This window comes from Zootoca vivipara, chromosome 7, assembly GCF_965207765.1.
Source record: "Zootoca vivipara chromosome 7, rZooViv2.hap1.1, whole genome shotgun sequence".
Classification (NCBI taxonomy): domain Eukaryota; kingdom Metazoa; phylum Chordata; class Lepidosauria; order Squamata; family Lacertidae; genus Zootoca; species Zootoca vivipara.
In genome coordinates this window covers 48,004,909-48,022,684 of record NC_142590.1, presented here as the reverse complement: position 1 = coordinate 48,022,684, position 17,776 = coordinate 48,004,909, and the positions used below count along the sequence as shown (strand labels likewise).

At 46.7% G+C, this 17,776-nt stretch overlaps 1 protein-coding gene across 8 annotated transcripts in view; it reads left to right on the top strand.

The window, feature by feature from the left end:
* The window catches only part of AMPD2 (adenosine monophosphate deaminase 2), a 51,123-nt gene that overhangs the window by 12,577 nt on the left and 20,770 nt on the right, over positions 1-17,776 (top strand). For 3 of the 8 annotated variants that reach the window (XM_035122451.3, XM_035122446.3, XM_088674120.1), the window contains exons 2-5: positions 9,854-9,984; positions 12,934-13,064; positions 14,214-14,282; positions 16,397-16,508. In XM_035122451.3, coding sequence (XP_034978342.2) covers positions 9,955-9,984; positions 12,934-13,064; positions 14,214-14,282; positions 16,397-16,508 — 342 coding nt within the window. In that variant the 5' untranslated portion in view covers positions 9,854-9,954. Of the gene's footprint in view, positions 1-975; positions 1,264-9,853; positions 9,985-12,933; positions 13,065-14,213; positions 14,283-16,396; positions 16,509-17,776 lie in introns of those variants that run through there. The other 5 variants (XM_088674121.1, XM_060276987.2, XM_035122448.3 and 2 more) reach the window with 4 other exon arrangements.

Here is a 17,776-nt window from a genome sequence, read left to right as displayed (position 1 = left end):
CTGAGCTGCAGTCCAGTATGCAGCACAGCTTCGATTCTTCTGCTCCTCTCCTTACCTTGGAACCAAACGAGATCTGGCTTGGAGTTGTCTTAACACACTTGGGTGATGCCAGCAGTGGAGTTTGTGCCGTAACGGCTAGAATGTGCCATTTGGGAAGTAATGATTCCTAATGGTTAGAGCTGGATGGTCTGTGAGCCAGATAGAGACAATCTGCTAAAGATAGCAGAAAAGTAATATTTTTCAGACTGGTGCAGGAAAAATTGCGCAAAGGGGAGCATCCTCCCTAAGATTCTAGCCAGAGTGGGGTTTAATGTTTGAGAGGGACAGATAATCACACCTTGCAAACTGACTGCTGGGTGGAATTTGTGTGTATGTTTATCAGACTCCTCGTAGCCTTTAGTGGGGAAAAGATGGGGGGAGCACAAGACACACCACTGTTGGCCCCCACCCATGAAATGTGATATATTATGTTTTTAAATCATACAGAGACAGCATGAAACAAAAACGGAGGGGAAATAATAATAACAATGTTGAGCTTAACTAAATAAGAATCTCAATGTATTCCCTGCAAAGTATGTGGGTTGGAGTGTTCTTGTGGGTTATTATACCAGTACATAATGAAAACACACTCTTAAAGTTGAGTTAGCTTTTGTTTGATTTCCCCCCCTTTCCTTGAAGCATGAAGCGACCAGTATGTGGTGCTCTGTGCTTTTGGAAATCCTGGTGTGTGGGTAGATCTCTGCCGATTCCTACTTTCAGAGAGAGATGGGGGCGGGCGCCGGGATACACGTCTGCAGCTGTGGCTGGCACGTTAGGGGTTAACTCCTCCTTACTTTGAGGCCAGGAGTTAGCTCTGCTGCGTGGCCACTGGTGGCGGCGGGTGGCTTCTCTTTGCCTGTCTGGCTCTGCCTGCCTCTTGGAAGAGACTGTAATATATTTTTTGTCTCCTCCCTCTCCCCCCATGTAGCTACGGTTGGTACAGCCCAAGCCGGCTCTGGAGCTGGAATCCTGTGGGACTGCAGCTCTCAGAGAGGAGGCTGCGAAACACCGGCAAGAGCGGAGGCAGCAGGCACCTCTGTCTGCTTCGTCCTCGGTTGCCTTCTTGTGGGCACTCTGCCACCCCCAAGCGTACCCTGGAGGCTTTTTGGTCCACGCTCAGGGGGCAGAAGGTGATGGGATGCTCCTTGCCTAGCCTGCCAGCATCTTGGTTTCCAGGTGGAGAAAAGGCAGAGGCTTAGTGAGGCCCTTAAGACTGCCAGATCTGTAAGTGTTTGGAAATGTCTTTTCCTTTCTCCCCTCTGGGGCTGGATGGTTTTGAGTTGCAGCTGCTCGTATTAATCAGGAGTTCTGAGATGCTTGAAGGATAAAGTGAAGCCTGGCTGTTCTATTTAATGGGCTGGAGTTGCAATGGTGTGTTGTTAAGCGGCATGCGATTTAAAAGCCTTTGACTCGAGATGGGCATGTGGCACTCAACATAAGAGGAGGGGGGTGATTTGCTCAGGCTGCCGCAGAAGGCAAATCCCTGAAAGTTAGAGCAGGAGCATTGGCAAGGTATTCCTGTATTGATTGAGGCTTGAGGTTTCTTTTTTCCCGGGGAGTGGGAGGTGTTTGTGTCTCTGTGTGTAAACCTCTGGCAATTCTCTGAAGCTGGGCTAGCTGACAGCTCATCACTGAAGGGGACCTCCACCAGCTATCCTAGTGCAGATGCTGAAGTGTCTCTCTTGCGGAGTGGGGGAAGTGGGGGGTGATGACAGCTTCTTTTGCAGTTGTTTTATCCCTATCATGTTCTCAGATCCATTGCAAGAGTTTTGATTGCTTGTGATGAGAAGTTGTTGCGATGATACCCATAAAAAATGCAGAACCTCTGTCCCTTGCACTCTGTTTTAGTACTTAGGTGGTGCAAGGCTTCTTGTGAGAAAGGGTGTTTAATAACAAACAAACCCACACATACTTTAATTAATTGAATGTGTATAGATCATTTCACAACCATCTGCAAGTACTATGTACAATAAAATAAAAAATGGGGGTGGGGATAAATATGATGCATATTAGTTCTCTTTAAAGCATATTTCTGTGATCTTCTACCGGTAGTACTTGGTGAGAATACAATAGTGGCTCCACTATTTCATTGAAATGCATTCTGTAAAAACTGCCCAATTTTTCACCCCAAGGAACTAGTCACATGGCAATTTATCTGTGCTACCTTTTCTCATGTTGCCGGAACAGGCATTTCAGCGATCAACAGAGGACTACTGAAAGTGAGTCTAGCTTTCTAGTTTCTCAGGGTAAGCCTTTAAGCCACTAAGAAACTAACCATAATTGCATCCCCAGTGTTTGTGGGAAACCCCAAGGGTAAATTGCATAAAAGAAAAATGAATATCTGGTCCTTGAAGTCGGATTGATGGAGCACCCAGTGACCTCTCGCCAACGAGATGTCACAGTAAAGTATCTCCATTACATGAATGAAGCCACCGCTATATATTACAGCATCGGCATATGTCTGAATTAGCCACATTTCTGCTGCTCTGTGTGTGGTGGGCTCAGGATTCCCAAAAGAGTGGCATAACAAGTGTCACAATATGGGCATGTGACTGACTCAGCACCCGCAGCTATAGTCTTGGTGGAGGAGCTTCAGCATTTGGCCAGAGCTTGACTTAAGTGAAGACCATTGCAGATTCAGAACCAAGCATGATGATGTGACTAAGTGTGGGAAGCCATGTCCTGTCTTTACTTCTCCTAGGTATCTGAGTGTAGGAGGAGCAGGCTACACTGCTGACCCCACTAAACTTTTGCTGCAGCATCACAAGGGGATTTTTGCCATGGGGGGTTTGGTCCTGGAAGTGATGCTCCCCCATTGGTTCTGGCAGGTGTTGGGAGACTCCCCAACAAAAGCTGGGGCTCCAGACTGCCGCACATCCTAAAGCTGGTAGTGGCAGTGGAAGAAAGGTTGAGGAAATCTGTGTTGCCATCCGTGGTGTTGCCCAGCCAGCAATTGGAGCTACAGGAGCAGCTGTTCTTGGCTGCCCCCCTCATGAGCTGAAGACACATGCTGGCTTTGATGGGGCTGCCAAGCCTTAGCCCTGCAATTGGCCTGGCGGTTCCCCAGCTCTTGCTGTTTTTTTCCTAATGAATTGATTGTTTGCACTGTGCACAGGGAGCCCATTAGGGAGACATGTGAGGGTCATTAGCAAGGCACAGTGGAGCTTGACTATTCAGGCAGTGCCTGGATTGGGAGTGGGAGAGGGGCAATGGGTGGGGGGGGGAGGGAACCCAAGCAAACACTTCTTCCTTCCACATAAGCCACTGTGATGGAGCGAGTAGTCAGCCTCTGGGGCATCAGGCAGGCAAAAACAATCTGAATCAGGTTTGACAGTTGATAGCAATGCTCTCCTTGTCCTAGAACAGGGCTTGATGCTTCTCCTTTATGGTGTGTACCTTCGTGACCCACTGAGGGCCAGATGCAAAGCAGACATTGCAAGCTTTCATCATGGGGTGGGGGAGACCTTTGTGTGGTTATGGAGTTCTCACGAGTCTGGCAACCCTATGAGCTCAGGATATGAATGAACTCAAAGGGACTGGTTTCTCTTGTGTCACCCATTCTTCGGGTAGTTGTGACACTTGTGAAACTTGCTCAGCATCTACGAAGAGAAGTGGCCCTCTCCCCCACAAACTGGAATGTGTTGCGCAGAGGTTTCTGGGAATAGACTGCTAAGGACAGCAGGGCCAATTTTTCCTTTTCTGTTTCGTTCTGAAGGAATGAGCACTGGAAATCTGAGTGCACAAAATGCATATTGCCAGCTACTGCAGTGCAGCTGCTTTTGAGGCGGAATCAGCATCTGTTTTAAGTGCCCAGCACTGAGTTCCCTGGTAGCTGGCTGAGACCCCATGACAAGAATTCTGGTTATTGTAGATGTAACAGCTAAGAATACTAGATGGGGAAAAGCTAATAATCATATCATTTCAGAAATGGCGTTTCCAGGTATATAATTATGAAATGGTTTATTAGACCCTGGTGGGTAGGAAACACACGTGTCTCATTGCTGGATGATTCCCTGGAGATCATGCCTGTTCTTTTGAACACTCTTAAGGCAGAAACAGCAGGATCGTATGCAGCTCCTCTGGCTCTTCTTGGCCTGGTACTTTTATCTGCCGTTACCCCTTTCCCACTCTGCTACATGAAGATGGATGCAGGATCTGGAGGAGGAATGGACTGGGAAATGCAGTAACTCCTTGCGTTCCTGTTGCCGTGGGCTGTTTAGACCCAGGCAAGATCTCTAGATTGTGATCAGGCAACCTTTTGGGAAGAGCCATAGCTAAATGGTAGGGTACATACTCTGCATTGCAGAACATCCCAAGTTCAACCCCTGGTATTTCCAGGTGGAGCTGGAAAATGTCCTCCCCTCTGAAAGTCTGGAGAGTCACTGTTAATCAGTAGGTAACACAGCTTGACAACCAATGGTCTTGACTGTATAAAGCAGCTTCTGTGCAATTTGACCTGGAGATTTTCTCTAAAGTAATAATCCTCCATCTTGTATTTATTCTTGAGCGATTTATAGGGGCAACAGTGAGTGACAGATTGCTCACCACTCAAGCACCTCCAGTGCCATCAGACATCTTTCACCCATCCTCACTTGTTGGCCTTTCACCCTTCGCCTAAAGTAATTTCAACTCTTTCATGGACAGTAACAAACTTACTTGAACACACTGTTGATACTAAATGCAATTTAGTGGGAGATATTCTGTCTCTTGACAAGAAAAGGAAATCAGTACTTGCAGGTCAGCTGAGTTGGGTTGAAAAGTGACTCTAGATCAGGCACCCCCAAACTACGGCCCTCCAGATGTTTTGGCCTACAACTCCCATGAACCCTAGCTAACAGGACCAGTGGTCAGGGATGATGGGAATTGTAGTCCAAAACATCTGGAGGGCCGAGGTTTGGGGATGCCTGCTCTAGATAGACAATAGCTGGTTTGGATGGGAAGACAAATGGAATTCCTTGCGTAGTAGGTGATGTCAGTAATTATAGACAGGACTTGTACGATTCAACCAAGGGAATGCCAGATCCTGTGATTTAGTGTGGGCTGTGCATGTGAGCCATGAATTTTCATTAATGTGTGTACTTATGATATCCTCTTCAAAGTGGAATGTGGTGTATCACATGACAGAGAGAGTGGAAAAGAAGTAAGGACATGAGGCATTACAGTGAAAAAAAATGTGTGTAGGGACTGTGGATTGATGGTTTAATTTGGACACTTTTATCCTATTCATCCAAAAGCTCAGGGTGGCATACATGCCTCCCCCCCCCCCCCCCCCGGTGACTTCAATCTGGCTGAGAGAGAATGACTAGCCCAGGGTCACTCGAAACTTCATGATGGTTGATGGTCTCCGCAGTCCTAATTCAGCAATGTCACTTGGAGCAGTATGCTTGGAAAATTGTATTTAGAAATGGATCCTTTTGGCTCCTGAGCATTTACTTTACAAATCCTTTAGTGTGGCTATGAATACCTGAAACTTTTAAACAGAAAATGTTCTGACAAAGCCACATACTCTGTTTTCCCGAAAATAAGACATACCCATAAAATAAGCCGTAGCAGGATTGCTAAGCATTTGCACAATATAGGCCATACCCCAAAAATAAGACATAGTGATAGGCACAGTTCTGGAGGGCGCCAAGGAAGAGGCGAGGCTGGACGCGTAATTAAAAATAAGACATCCCTTGAAAATAAGCCATAGTATGTCTTCTTGAGGAAAAATAAATATAAGCCAGTGTCTTTTTTTCGGGGAAACACGGTAGTGTTTACTTGTGACAAAGTTGACCACACAAGTTATCTAGATTTCCTGCCTATTGACAGCATGCAAGAGTGTCAGTTTATGTACCGGTAATTGCCAGTAACTGTTGGTGATAGTCCAGTTCCGCTAGAGGTGTCATCTTCCTTTGTACCTTTGAACCTCCCTTGCCCCCCCCCCCGCCCCAGTCTATTGCTGCTTATTCCCTGCTTAGTAGGTGAAACATCTTGCTTAGAGCTGCCTTGCAAATCGACCCAATGAAAATGTAACCATGGTTAGGTGATCAAAGCTGTGCTGCAGGTTTGCATCTCCTTCCTTGCCCATCATCGCCTTCCTTACTTTCACTCTCAAAAATTAATTCCCCTCACCTGGTTAGATTTGACTCTGGCACAGCAGCACAAACAGGGATGGAAGCTTGTTTGCAAACCATGGCTAGTGCCAGTCAGGATGTCTACATGAGCCACGGAAAGGAAAGAATTCACATGAGTTGGAAGATTGCTAGTTTGGCACCTACATTGGGCTATTATGGGGTGGGGGGGGGAAATGAGCTCGTGTTTGTTGACTATGTCCCATGGTGACTACTATAATGTGTGGAAGGTGCAGACATGTGTAAAAAATTGGTGGCATGGACTTGGAGACCTTATGGTTTAAAGACACCACAGAGACATGCAGAGGAGCACAGAAAACCCATATTTTCTGTAATGTGTGAAGCAGCCTTGGGAGACGTTAAAAACAGATCTATGAGCAACCTTGTCACAAGTTAGATCTAAACAACATGTTATGTAATGAACCAATGTAGTGTATTCTACAACACATACTGAGCACACAGCAGTTGGGACTCTGATCTGCTTTAAAAATGTCTCAAGTAACTACATTCTTTCTCTCCCTTTCCCTTGAGGAGTCTATTTTGTTTACCTTGCTTTATTTTTAGGAATTTTGAGGTCAAGACATGTCGATTCTAGCAGAAGGGAACAAAGTAATTGCCTATGACTCTATAATTTCACAACTTGCTTTGCCCCATAGTCTGCAGAGGTAGGAAGTTGGGTCACCCCTGGATTCCTGTGTGGCTTTAGAGAGGCCACTGCATGGTAGATCTTGGCCAACAGTCAGCAAAAGTGCTGCGGTTGGGGTGTTTGTATTGATTTCTCTATCTGTTCCCCTTGTGCTCTGCATGGGGAGCTAGGAGTGGTTGTGCTCTTGCTGCAGCGGCAAGAAGGAAAGGTCTGGTCTGGAAGCATTTGTTCTCATTAGAATGTTAAGGCTTGAGAGCTGAAAGCCAGTCACCCCTATAAAATGGACTTTGAGCAGTTTCTCCTGGGAGGCTCAGCGTAGGGTCTGGCTGATCGGTCCATGGTGTTTGCCTTCAGCCTCTGCAGGCGCAAACAAGAGTGTCTCTGCCAGGTTCCTTTTAACAGAACAAAGGATGTGTTATTCCCCTTAATAGTCTCTCTGGAAGCCAACTTAAGGTACTGTCTCCAGGCTGGAAGCTGATTATTATTTCTGCATCAGACAAGTGGTAGGACAAGCCTTACCAATTAGTTTAAACTTTTAGAAGGGATGGGATACACTTTTTTGTTTTTGTTTTTAGTGCTTCTCAATCTCAAAGCGGACACTAAGAGTCTTGAAGCTGGTGAGAAATGGGATCCTTTAAACTGGGCGTGATGGTGAGGAGCCTTCACTTTTTACAGCAGGGATGGGGACTGTGTGGTCCTCCATGGACTCCAACTCTCATCAGCCATAGCCAGCATGCCTATTGGTGAGGGGTGGTGAGAGTTGTAGTCCAACCACATCCTCAGGGCCGCAGTTTCTGCATCCTCCTTCTTCAAGAAAAGCAATAGCATCTGTTCATTTTTAGCTAGCATAGTCAGTTCCTGGCCCTGCCAGAAATTCCTTGTTAACCATGGCAGTAAGTCTTTTCATCTCCAGGCTGGAGTCCTGGTTGTCAGAAATGCTTTGGGGTTGTCACAAATGCTAGGAAGAATGGCATTGAAAAAGCCCAATAAAAGGTGATGCCAGTTGATAAGGAATTCTTCCCTATTTGACAGGAGATCTGGTCCTCAGCTCAGTGGCATTTCCGGTATTTTGAGGTGGCTGGATCACTTTGAGAATCGACATTTGAGACATGGTGGGGTCCAGCTGAATAGCATATGCTGGTTGCCTATCTGGAGTCTGACTTTAAATCCCTGCTGGACCAGGAACATACAGTTGCTGCCCTTGAGGAAGTCTCGCCTTCAATCCTGCATCTGTTCAGTGGGTGTAGGAGTGGCTTATTTTGCATGGCTGTTGTGAGCTTGAATAAAGCAACAATTGTGCATATTATGCAATCTGCCAAAATTAATATGTGACTACATATTCAGGAAGTGAATCGCCAGGCATGGATGGAGATGTCTGGGAACTCTTCTCATGATGCCAATATAATGGTGGCTTCCAGACCCAACCCTTGTCCCTGGTGGCAGAGCAGCTGAAAATGGCAAACGGAGGAGGATGTATCATAAGATAGTTCTTAGGCATTTGCAAGGTCTGGGGTCCTGTGACACAGACTGACAGCTGGTAATTTGAGTGTGGGCGTCAAGTGACCCTTGGGGGTGGATGGTGAACCAATGGATCAAATAGTGCTTGTGCCATTTCCTTTAATTTTAAATGATGGGCTCTTATTGGAACTGGTAAATATAGCTCAGGAACTGATGAAGCTGGGTTATGTTAAGAGAGACCAGAAAACAGCATTAAATTGGGCATATTTCACAGAGGATTTCCTGCTTGTTGTCAATAGCTGCCATTCATTGGACATGGTAAGGGGTGGGTTACGAGCAGCAATCAGAGTTCCTCTGTTTCTGTTATTTTTCTTTTGTTGCATCTGGTGACTAATCCAGAGAAGGTTACACCATGATAAACACATCTGTCTTTACGGTGCCACAAGACTAGTTCTGTTTCTAATGTCAATTTTCAGTAGCATCTTCGCTCTGTTGATGCCCTGGGCCAGTCTGAGTTCTAGCAGCTTCATACTTTTCAGTGTGCACAGATGTAAAAAAGGCTTTTGGGAAGGATTTCCAGAAAGTGAACTTGGCAGTTAATAATAATAATAATAATAATAATAATAATAATAATAATAATAATTTATTATGTATACCCTGCCCATCTGGCTGGGTCTCCCCAGGGTTGGGTTAATTTTCCTTTGAAGGATGGTGTGGTTCAGCAGAGGTAGTATGTGCTTGTCATTTCTGTGTGCACCGATTGCTCTAACATCTTAGCTTGAATACATTCCTGAGTCACTTCCTGAAGCAAAAGGATGGAAAGAGTGTAGAATTAGTACATTATATTGGCTTATATATAACGTGGGTGGCGCTGTGGTTTAAACCACTGAGCCTCTTGGGCTTGCCGATCGGAAAGTCGCCGGTTCAAATCCCCATGATGGGGTAATCTCCCGTTGCTCTGTCCCAGCTCCTGCCAACCTAGCAGTTTGAAAGCACGCCAGTGCAAGTAGATAAATAGGTACTGCTGCGGGGGGAAGGTAAACGACGTTTCCGTGCGCTCTGGCTTCTGTCATGGTGTCCCGTTGCACCAGAAGCGGTTTAGTCATGCTGGCCATATGACCCGGAAAGCTGTCTGTGGACAAACGCCGGCTCCCTTGGCCTAAAAGTGAGATGAGTGCCCCAACCTCAGTCGCCTTTGACTGGACTTAACCACCCAGGGGTCCTTTACCTTTTACTTTTTATAGTATCATCATCTTATCACCCCTTTCCCCTGGCCTTGACACCTGAGATGTATATGTTCAGGACCCATTCTATTTGTGTGTGTGGTTGCATTTTTTTATTGTAAGTTTTTAAAACTTCCGATGTACTTCTAATCAATGTAGCCCACCCCTGGGACCTTAGGGGGAATTACCAGGTAGGGCAGCCACTGCCGACTGGGACTGATGGAATTCATAGTCCAGAACATCTAGAGGGCACCAGGTTGGGGAGAACTGATTGAGTCTGCGTTTGATTAAATTTCTCCTCTTCGCTTGAGATGTTCTGATCAGGGCCGTGGCTTTCTCTCATCTCCCTGACTGCTGTCTCATATTTTCCACAGAGATCCACGGAGGGCCACGGTCCCGCCAGTTGCAGCCTGCACGCTCCCTCCCAGGACCTCCCCACTGCCTGAAGCATTTTCCTGTTGACCTGCGCACCTCCATGGATGGCAAGTACAAAGAGATAGCCGAGGTAGCGTGACTTCTTCATTGCTGTTGCTTCCCTCTTTTATAACCTTGGAACCAGGCCTGCGAGGGCACCACCTCAGAGTTATACCTAATGGCCCCGAGTTCCTCTTTTCCTTTGATTGTTTTTTTATGAAACGAGCTTGTATCTCTCAACTCTGTAACCCTGAACTCTGACAAATGCATGTGATTCCTCTTGCCTTTGCAAAGATTGTGGGGAGTGGGGAGAGATAATCCATGCACCCTTTCACTCTTGGAGGTAATGAGTGGGATGCTTTCAACTCCTGCAAATGGAAGGTGAGAGGGAGGTGAACTTTGTCAGTTCCTCTTGTAGTTCCTGTGCCCCTGGGAAATATGCTTGGGGGTGGGTGGGTGGGTGGGTGGGAGGTGGAGGGTTGGGGGACCCATGGGAGGGGCTGTGGGGATAAATCACCCTTCTGTTTGTGGAAACTTCTGCTGGTTTGATGCCTTGGCTGAACTACAGTTTTGCTTTTCTAGGATCACCTCTGGATCCAATCCAGTGTTTGGGAGTTACTTCTCATTGAGTGTGCTTGTAGTGAGGTTTTGTTGGGGTGCTTCCCAGAGGGCCAGGTTGCCACATTGTGCTAGTTAGTGCCACCTTCAGTTGAGGCATAAAGTGTTGTTACGTGGTCTCCACTGCCATAATGATTCCACCGTCTCCCAGATTGGGGGTGCCAGATGCCAGATTCTAAGGCAGGCAAATCTTGTGCAGTTCTGGGACTCTGCTATGTACTTCCAAGTCCAGACGTGGCATGCTCACAGCAAATGTGCATTAGCCTACATCCAGCCTCAAAGCCTGGCAAAGTCCCTTGTGCACTTAATGGTTTCTGGAGTAGCTAGAATCTCTGTGAGTGATGAACTGTCCTGCTAATCACAGCATTACAAGAGAAAGGAGGAGCAAGGAAAAGGAGAAGCTCTTGTTATCTTCCCCTTATTGCGTGATCCAGTTCCAGGCTTCCTGTTTCAGGCAATCAGAACAATTTTTTCAACCTCAGTAATAGGTGAGCAATCTCTTGCTGGAGTGTGAACTGAGCCATTGTCGGGGAGAGTGATTACAGGAGTACTTTGGCCAGACTTTTTGTCTGGATGGGCTCTTGTCTGCTTTGGAGAGCTTGGATGCATTCTCTCCCAGTTGGAAAGACTGAAAAGGTCCCTAATTTCAACTGTGGAATTTGCAGGTCACCGGCAAGTGGTCCCAACTTGCTTCACCAGTAATTCTGATGCTGATACCCTTTAACCTATGTAACAGATGTTTCCATTGTAATTGCTGGCACAGAAATTTGGCTTTTTGCCTTTAGCTATCTAAAGAGTGAGCACAACTTACCACAGGCAAGCTTTCAAGAATCGGGTACCCGAGTGAATTAATTGAAAATGCATTTTGATCGACCTACTGGCAGGCTAAGTAATTGAATTGCTTGTCTGATTTATTGGGGGAAATCCTTGCAGAGCAAGCCTGACTCAGCACTTCCCAGCCCATGTCTTTTTGTAGCACAGCTCGCTTTCTTGCTGCCTGTGCTTCAGGGCTCTTTAGTTGCAGTATGGAAATGTCCACAGCAAGATCTTGTCCTTTTTCTCGTGATTCAGGAGAACTGTCTGTCCCCTTCCTTTTTAAAATAAAAATAAATAAAAAAGATGTTGTATATATGTGCTATAAACTTCGTTTTTCAATTTAGGCACCCCCTCAAAAATCCACAAACATCTTAGAGCAGTTGCAAAACTGTTAGTTTGTCGCTAATCCAAACTGAAGCATGCTACAAATGCTGTCCTCAGGCCTTGCTCTTGAACATTGGGGGGGGGGGAGCTGAGGGTCACATTGCCCTAGTAGAAAAGCCATATACCTGAACCAGGCGGGGCCAGATCCACGCAAAATCATAAACCCTTGATGCACACACAATTTCTCTTTCTCTCTCATAACACCACACATATCATGGAAGCAGAGGCATATTTTTAATTTTAAAGTTATACCTTCCATTTCCTTCATAGACTTTTTTAAAAAAATACTTAGGTCTGGGACATTAAAATGTGCATGCATTTTCAAGGCAGGAAATGTCATTTCAATCTACCTTTGCCATACTGAAGATGTTAGGTCTGCCTTCACTCTTTCTGGTCCCAGACTGATTGATAGAAGTGTCATGGAGGCAGCCTGTTGGTGGAGCTCATGTCACGTGCTGATTTTAATGGGTCCATGGTACAGACTTATTAAAGTGTACTTATTAAAATCACAATACCTGAAGTACATAAATGTTGTATGCACACTGTAGAAAAGCATTGTGGTGTGATGTAGGTTAGCCCCACCTCACAGGCTTGAATATACACTTCAGCTTTAGTGGATTCACAGTACAGGTCTGTAAAGTGTATATCTTACAACTGAAATGTGAGGCATGGTCCTAAGCAGAGAGACACTGGATGTGAGCACTGGTGGTGGCATGGAAGGGTTCGAAGCTGCCTGCTCTAGCTTCCACCTGACCTTTGCAGGAAGAAATTGGGGCCCGCTTGATGGCTCAGCAGCTGTCGTTTCCTGATGTTGACACATCCGTGTGTCAGAATCATGCTGGAGAAGGCAGCAGGGGAGAAGGGGACCTTGAGATATATTAATCATTAATGCACCTTTCGATGACCTGGGCAATGGGAAACCAGCTGCAGTGAGGTTCATCTAACAGTCATCACTCAGGCAATTGTAAGTGACTGCGTTGGTGACCCCATTGTGAATTCCTGCCCTGGAAAAGCAGGCATTGTGGCATGGATCCCACCCACAATACTTTCATGGATGCTGGCAGAGGATTCCCATCTCAGCAGGAAGACTCCAGGGAGTCCCTCTTAATGGACTCGCCATGCTGGTGTCCGCATTGCTTGTCAGGGGTTTATGTGGGAGGCTTAACTACTCCTCCCTGCCCCACCCTCGGTCAACTGCACTGTTGTGCTGCTGTGCCCACAGGAGCTGTTCTGCCGTTCGTTGGCTGAGAGTGATATGCGCAGCGCCCCCTATGAATTCCCAGAAGACAGCCCCATTGAACAGCTGGAGGAGAGGCGCCAGCGGCTGGAGCGGCAAATCAGCCAGGATGTGAAGTAAGTTGCTGTGATGCTTCTTGGTCTTCTCCTGGCTCCTTTGTTTGGTATTTCCAAGAGTAGGAAGGTGCATTTCAGAGAAGTTCATGAACAAAGACAACTGGATGAATAGGAGCAGTTTAGAACTGAGAAAGGTGGCAAGAAGCCAAATGGGGAACCCTTAGTTGCAACCTAGAATAGATTGCTGTAACTCGGGGAACAGGCTTGATGGAGAAGACATAGGTGGTCCAAAGAGGTGCACATCGGACGTTGACTAGGATGCCTGCCATTGACATGGCTGTGTGTGTGTGTGTGTGTGTGTGTGTGTGTGTGTGTGTGCATATACATAACTGTATGTGTGTGTGTTTGTACCTGGCAGTTTTACACAATGCTTGTCCTGCTTACAGTCTGTCTTGGGTGCCCAGAGGCTTTTCATTGGTGGGATTGCTTTGTGGTTATCTACTTTACCAGCAGGCAAATAAAGGCCTCTGGATTTCTTCCAGCTCTATCTGCCCAGAGGTGGCTAGATTCGTTTAGAAACCAGGACTGAAGAGAGGACAAATATGGCCCAGTACAGATGTTGTGACCAAACCATGCCTAGGCTATTGGAAATGTGCTGTAGGAGCATTAGCTCCCTCTTCTCCACGCACACTCCCTTCTCTGCTTCCTGGGTTGTAGTAACCATACTTTGGCATGATGTCTGGATTGATCAAATTATGGTTACCACTAGCCATAGTTTGCCTCCGCACCAGAACCAGAAACTCACATTGAGCTATACTTTCTGATTCAGGTGGGGGTGGTTTGCCTGATCTTCATGGCAAACTGGTTGCCATGGATGAGGAGGGGCTTACTGTACTATTCAAATCAGCAGCACTTTCCTGATGGCCAAACCATGGTTTGGTTTTGATGTCTGTCCTAGGCCTTTGAGTCCATTCTCTTCTGTTCCCCATTACTGGTGAATATTGCTGTACAGTGTCTGCCATTTCTGGTGTTGGTTTCTGCATTAATGCTAGTGTTTTCTTTTTTCTTCTCCTTCTCTTCTCCTTTTCTTCCTCCACATTTCCTCATCTCTCTCTGTGTTTGTGTGTGTCTCTCTCTCTCCCCCCTCTCTTTCTGTCTCTCTGTTTGTTCCTGTCTTGTCCTTGGCCTCCACTTCCCATTTATCCTCAGACTAGAACCTGACATTTTACTCAGAGCCAAACAGGACTTCCTGAAAATTGACAGTGCTGCTGACTTACAGTGAGTGCCTGGCATTAATTCTCTCTGCCCTTGACTCAGGGGTGGGAGCGGGAGCACCCTGCAGGCTGCATCCTCATCCTCTCCCCACCTTGGCAGGCACAAAGGAAGTGACACTCTTGCAAGAGTTCTATCCACCTGCATGTGGCACATTCCCACTCTCAATCATGCCATCGCTGGGTGTGTGGTCAATTAATTAGGTGCAGGTACTATTAAGGGATGCAGGTGGAGCTGTGGGTTAAACCACAGAGCCTAGGGCTTGCCGATCAGAAGGTCTGCGGTTCGAATCCCGTTGCTCGGTCCCAGCTCCTGCCAACCTAGCAGTTCGAAAGCACGTCCAAGTGCAAGTAGATAAATAGGTACCGCTACAGCGGGAAGGTAAACGACGTTTCCGTGCGCTGCTCTGGTTCGCCAGAAGCGGCTTTGTCATGCTCGCCACATGACCTGGAAGCTGTACGCTGGCCAATAATGTGAGATGAGTGCTCCAACCCCAGAGTCGGTCACGACTGGACCCTAATGGTCAGGGGTCCCTTTACCTTTACTGCTAAGTCAAACTAAGCCCTGTGCAGGTATTTGGGACTGCCTTGTGCAGGCTTAAAATGGGGGGGAGGCAGAGGCATGCATACACAACCGTTGCACCTTCCCTCAACATACCAGTGCATGCCAGCTCCTGTTCAGACCTTCCTACAATCACAGCAAAGCTCTAAAGGCCGGGGGGGGGATTCTATGTGGAACGCGCTTAAAAATCCCCCATCAGACCTTGTACAACATGGGATAGTCCGAAGTGGGGCTAGATGGCACAAGGAAGTTGGGGTGGGGGGGCTTGCATTTGTATCCCTCGTCTCTCCATCTTAAGTCCACATTATTTTGCCCCAAATGTCTGAGTAGGGCTCTAATCTTACCAGCAGTGACTGAGAGACATGCCAGACAGCCTGGAAGCAGACCTGGAACTGGACTTCAGGGTGGAAAGATGATGTAAATCAGGGGTGGCCAACTCCCAAGAGACTGAGATCTCCATTTTTAAGGGTTCAGGTCAAAGTTATTGGGCTTTTTATAGGCAGGAAAGCCCTGTTGAGCTTCTTTGGGGGATCCAGTGGTCTACCACAGGCGTCCAGTGATCCAGTAGACCATGTAGACCATGACCTACCTGTTGGACGTGCCTGGTGTAAATGGATGAAGTGAATCTCCCCTCACTTCCTGGAGGAGAATGAAAGTTCATGGTTTTAGAATGGAGAAATCCTTGCAGAGGAAAAGCCAAAGCTAGCCACTGTTTTGGTGCACGTGTCACGTTTGGCAAGCTCTTCTGAGAAGTAGACGCTGTTCAGATTGAGAAGCTGGGAAGCCCCATGTCAACTAGGGCAGGCAGAAGTGCCTTTGGTGCCGAGCCCACCATGGCTCTCAACACAGCTGAGCAGGGGATTCCTCCCTTTCCACTGCTGGTCACTTTCCCTTGTTCCTTTGCTCTGAGCTCCATTTCCCTCCTGTCTTTTTATTATAATGGTGATGATTCTTTTCACGGCAGGCGCAGTGGGTGGAGCGAGCCTCTTGTCTCTGTGTTTTATATTTCTTTCCCCACCTCCCCACTTTTCATGGTGCTGGCTGAGCAGCTCAGATCCCTAGTAAGCCCAGCCCCTCTGCCAAGCAAGGTCCTTGTCAGGGGGTCCCTTGGAGGCCAGCTTCTTCAGGCCCTTGCTCTGCTGGATCTCTGCTTCTGGTTCTGTACATCTTCTCCCAGATGATTGACTTCATGCAGTGCGGAAAGGGGCAATTGGTCATCTGGTGAAGCTGTGCAGAATGAAAGAGCCCTCCCCTGAGGAGCAGGAACCACCTTCCTGCTACGTGGGCACCCTGTTTGAATGTCCATGGTTCTGAAGGTGCCAGGTGTCCATGACTGTCTCCACCCCTTTCCGTAGTTCAGGGCTTCTCTCCCTGTGGTCAACGGAGAGGTTTTCCCTGTCTTGAACGTGTTTTGTGTGTGTGGTACGTCCTGCTTTGATGTCTTGAAAGGGCCTCTTTCGAAAAGGGGACTCCAGTTAGCACGGCAGGATACCAGCAGAGCCAAATCTGTCATTTACTGTTGCTCTCTCACCTCTCCCCTTTCTTTCCTCTCTTCGCAGATTGTTTAAGGAGCAGGGAGAGGACCTGGTAGACCAGTTTCCCAAAGAACGGGATGTGCTTCTGGAAAGGGAGTTCCAGAGGGTCGCCATCTCTGGAGAAGAGACATGCGGGGTAAGGCTGACGGATTCAGAAAATAGCCATCCATTTGCGGCTACTCACAATCTCCCGCAAAGGCTCTGCCACAGGGGTTCCCAGACGGTGGTCTACAAGCTTCATGCTGTGTTTGTAAAAAATGCAATTAAAAATCATGCAGCATCCAGCACAGTGCATTACAACTGCTACAGCAGGCAGACAAATCATTCAGTGGTCTTGACAATGTGTTCTGCAATTTTTTAGGGGGGGCAGGCGGGTTAGGAACCACTGCTCTACAACATGCTGCTTTTTGACAACAATCAGAAATGACTCCAGTTTAGCCCTGGAGGGGCCTTAGCTCAGTGCATGCAGAAGGTCCCAGGTTCAATCCGTGGCATCTCCACTTTAAAGGATCAGGTAGCAGGGAATGTGAAAGGCCTCTGTCTGCCTGAGCCCCTGGAGAGCAGCTGTTGGTAAAAAATATGCAACATGTCTAAATAAACCAGCTGGACAAATAGAATTTATTGACAGGCTTTGTATTTTGTATGTTTGTATTTTTGGTGCTTTGTAGTTTGATTTTTGAATGTTTGCTGTGAGTCACTTTGGACATAGCTCATTGTGGAAAATTGTTATTTATTATTATTAATAATAATAATATTAATAATTTATTTCAAGTATTCAAATAATTTTCTAACTGTAATTTTTTCAACACCCATGTCATAAGTGTTATAGCCCCAGATGGGAGTCTGGGGCTAAGAAGAGGAGCTTGCCTGACTTCACCCAGTGGTTCTATTTGGATACTTTGCTAAACTTCAGATTAGTGTGCTGTGAATGAGGCCATGTGAACTTCTGGCTCACATGCTCCCCTTTTCCCCCTCCTTCTGGAATTCAGAAGCTTTTCCTTCTGTTTTTGCTTAATCTCAGGATTCAGTGTTGTACAAACTGTGGATAATGTTTATCATGGTTTGTTTGAAATGAGCCAACTGCAAACCATAGTCAACATTAACCCCAGTTTATTGTTTGAATGACACTAAACTATGATTAACTGAACTCAGGAGTGACAGCTTCTAAAGTATTTTTTCATGGCTACATTGGAGGAGGAGTTATGGGGGGTGGATTGGAGCCAAAGACTCACTATGACTTGTTCTTGTCTGGTTAAACTATGGTTTAATTTGGTGTTCAGATTTGTCTGTGTCTGTTAGGAACCTCTGGAGTGATTTGATTTAGCATGAAGAAGCTGTAGCAGCAGCTGTATTTCACTTTCATTGTGTTTATTTATGGATACTGAAGTTCTGCATGCAAACTGG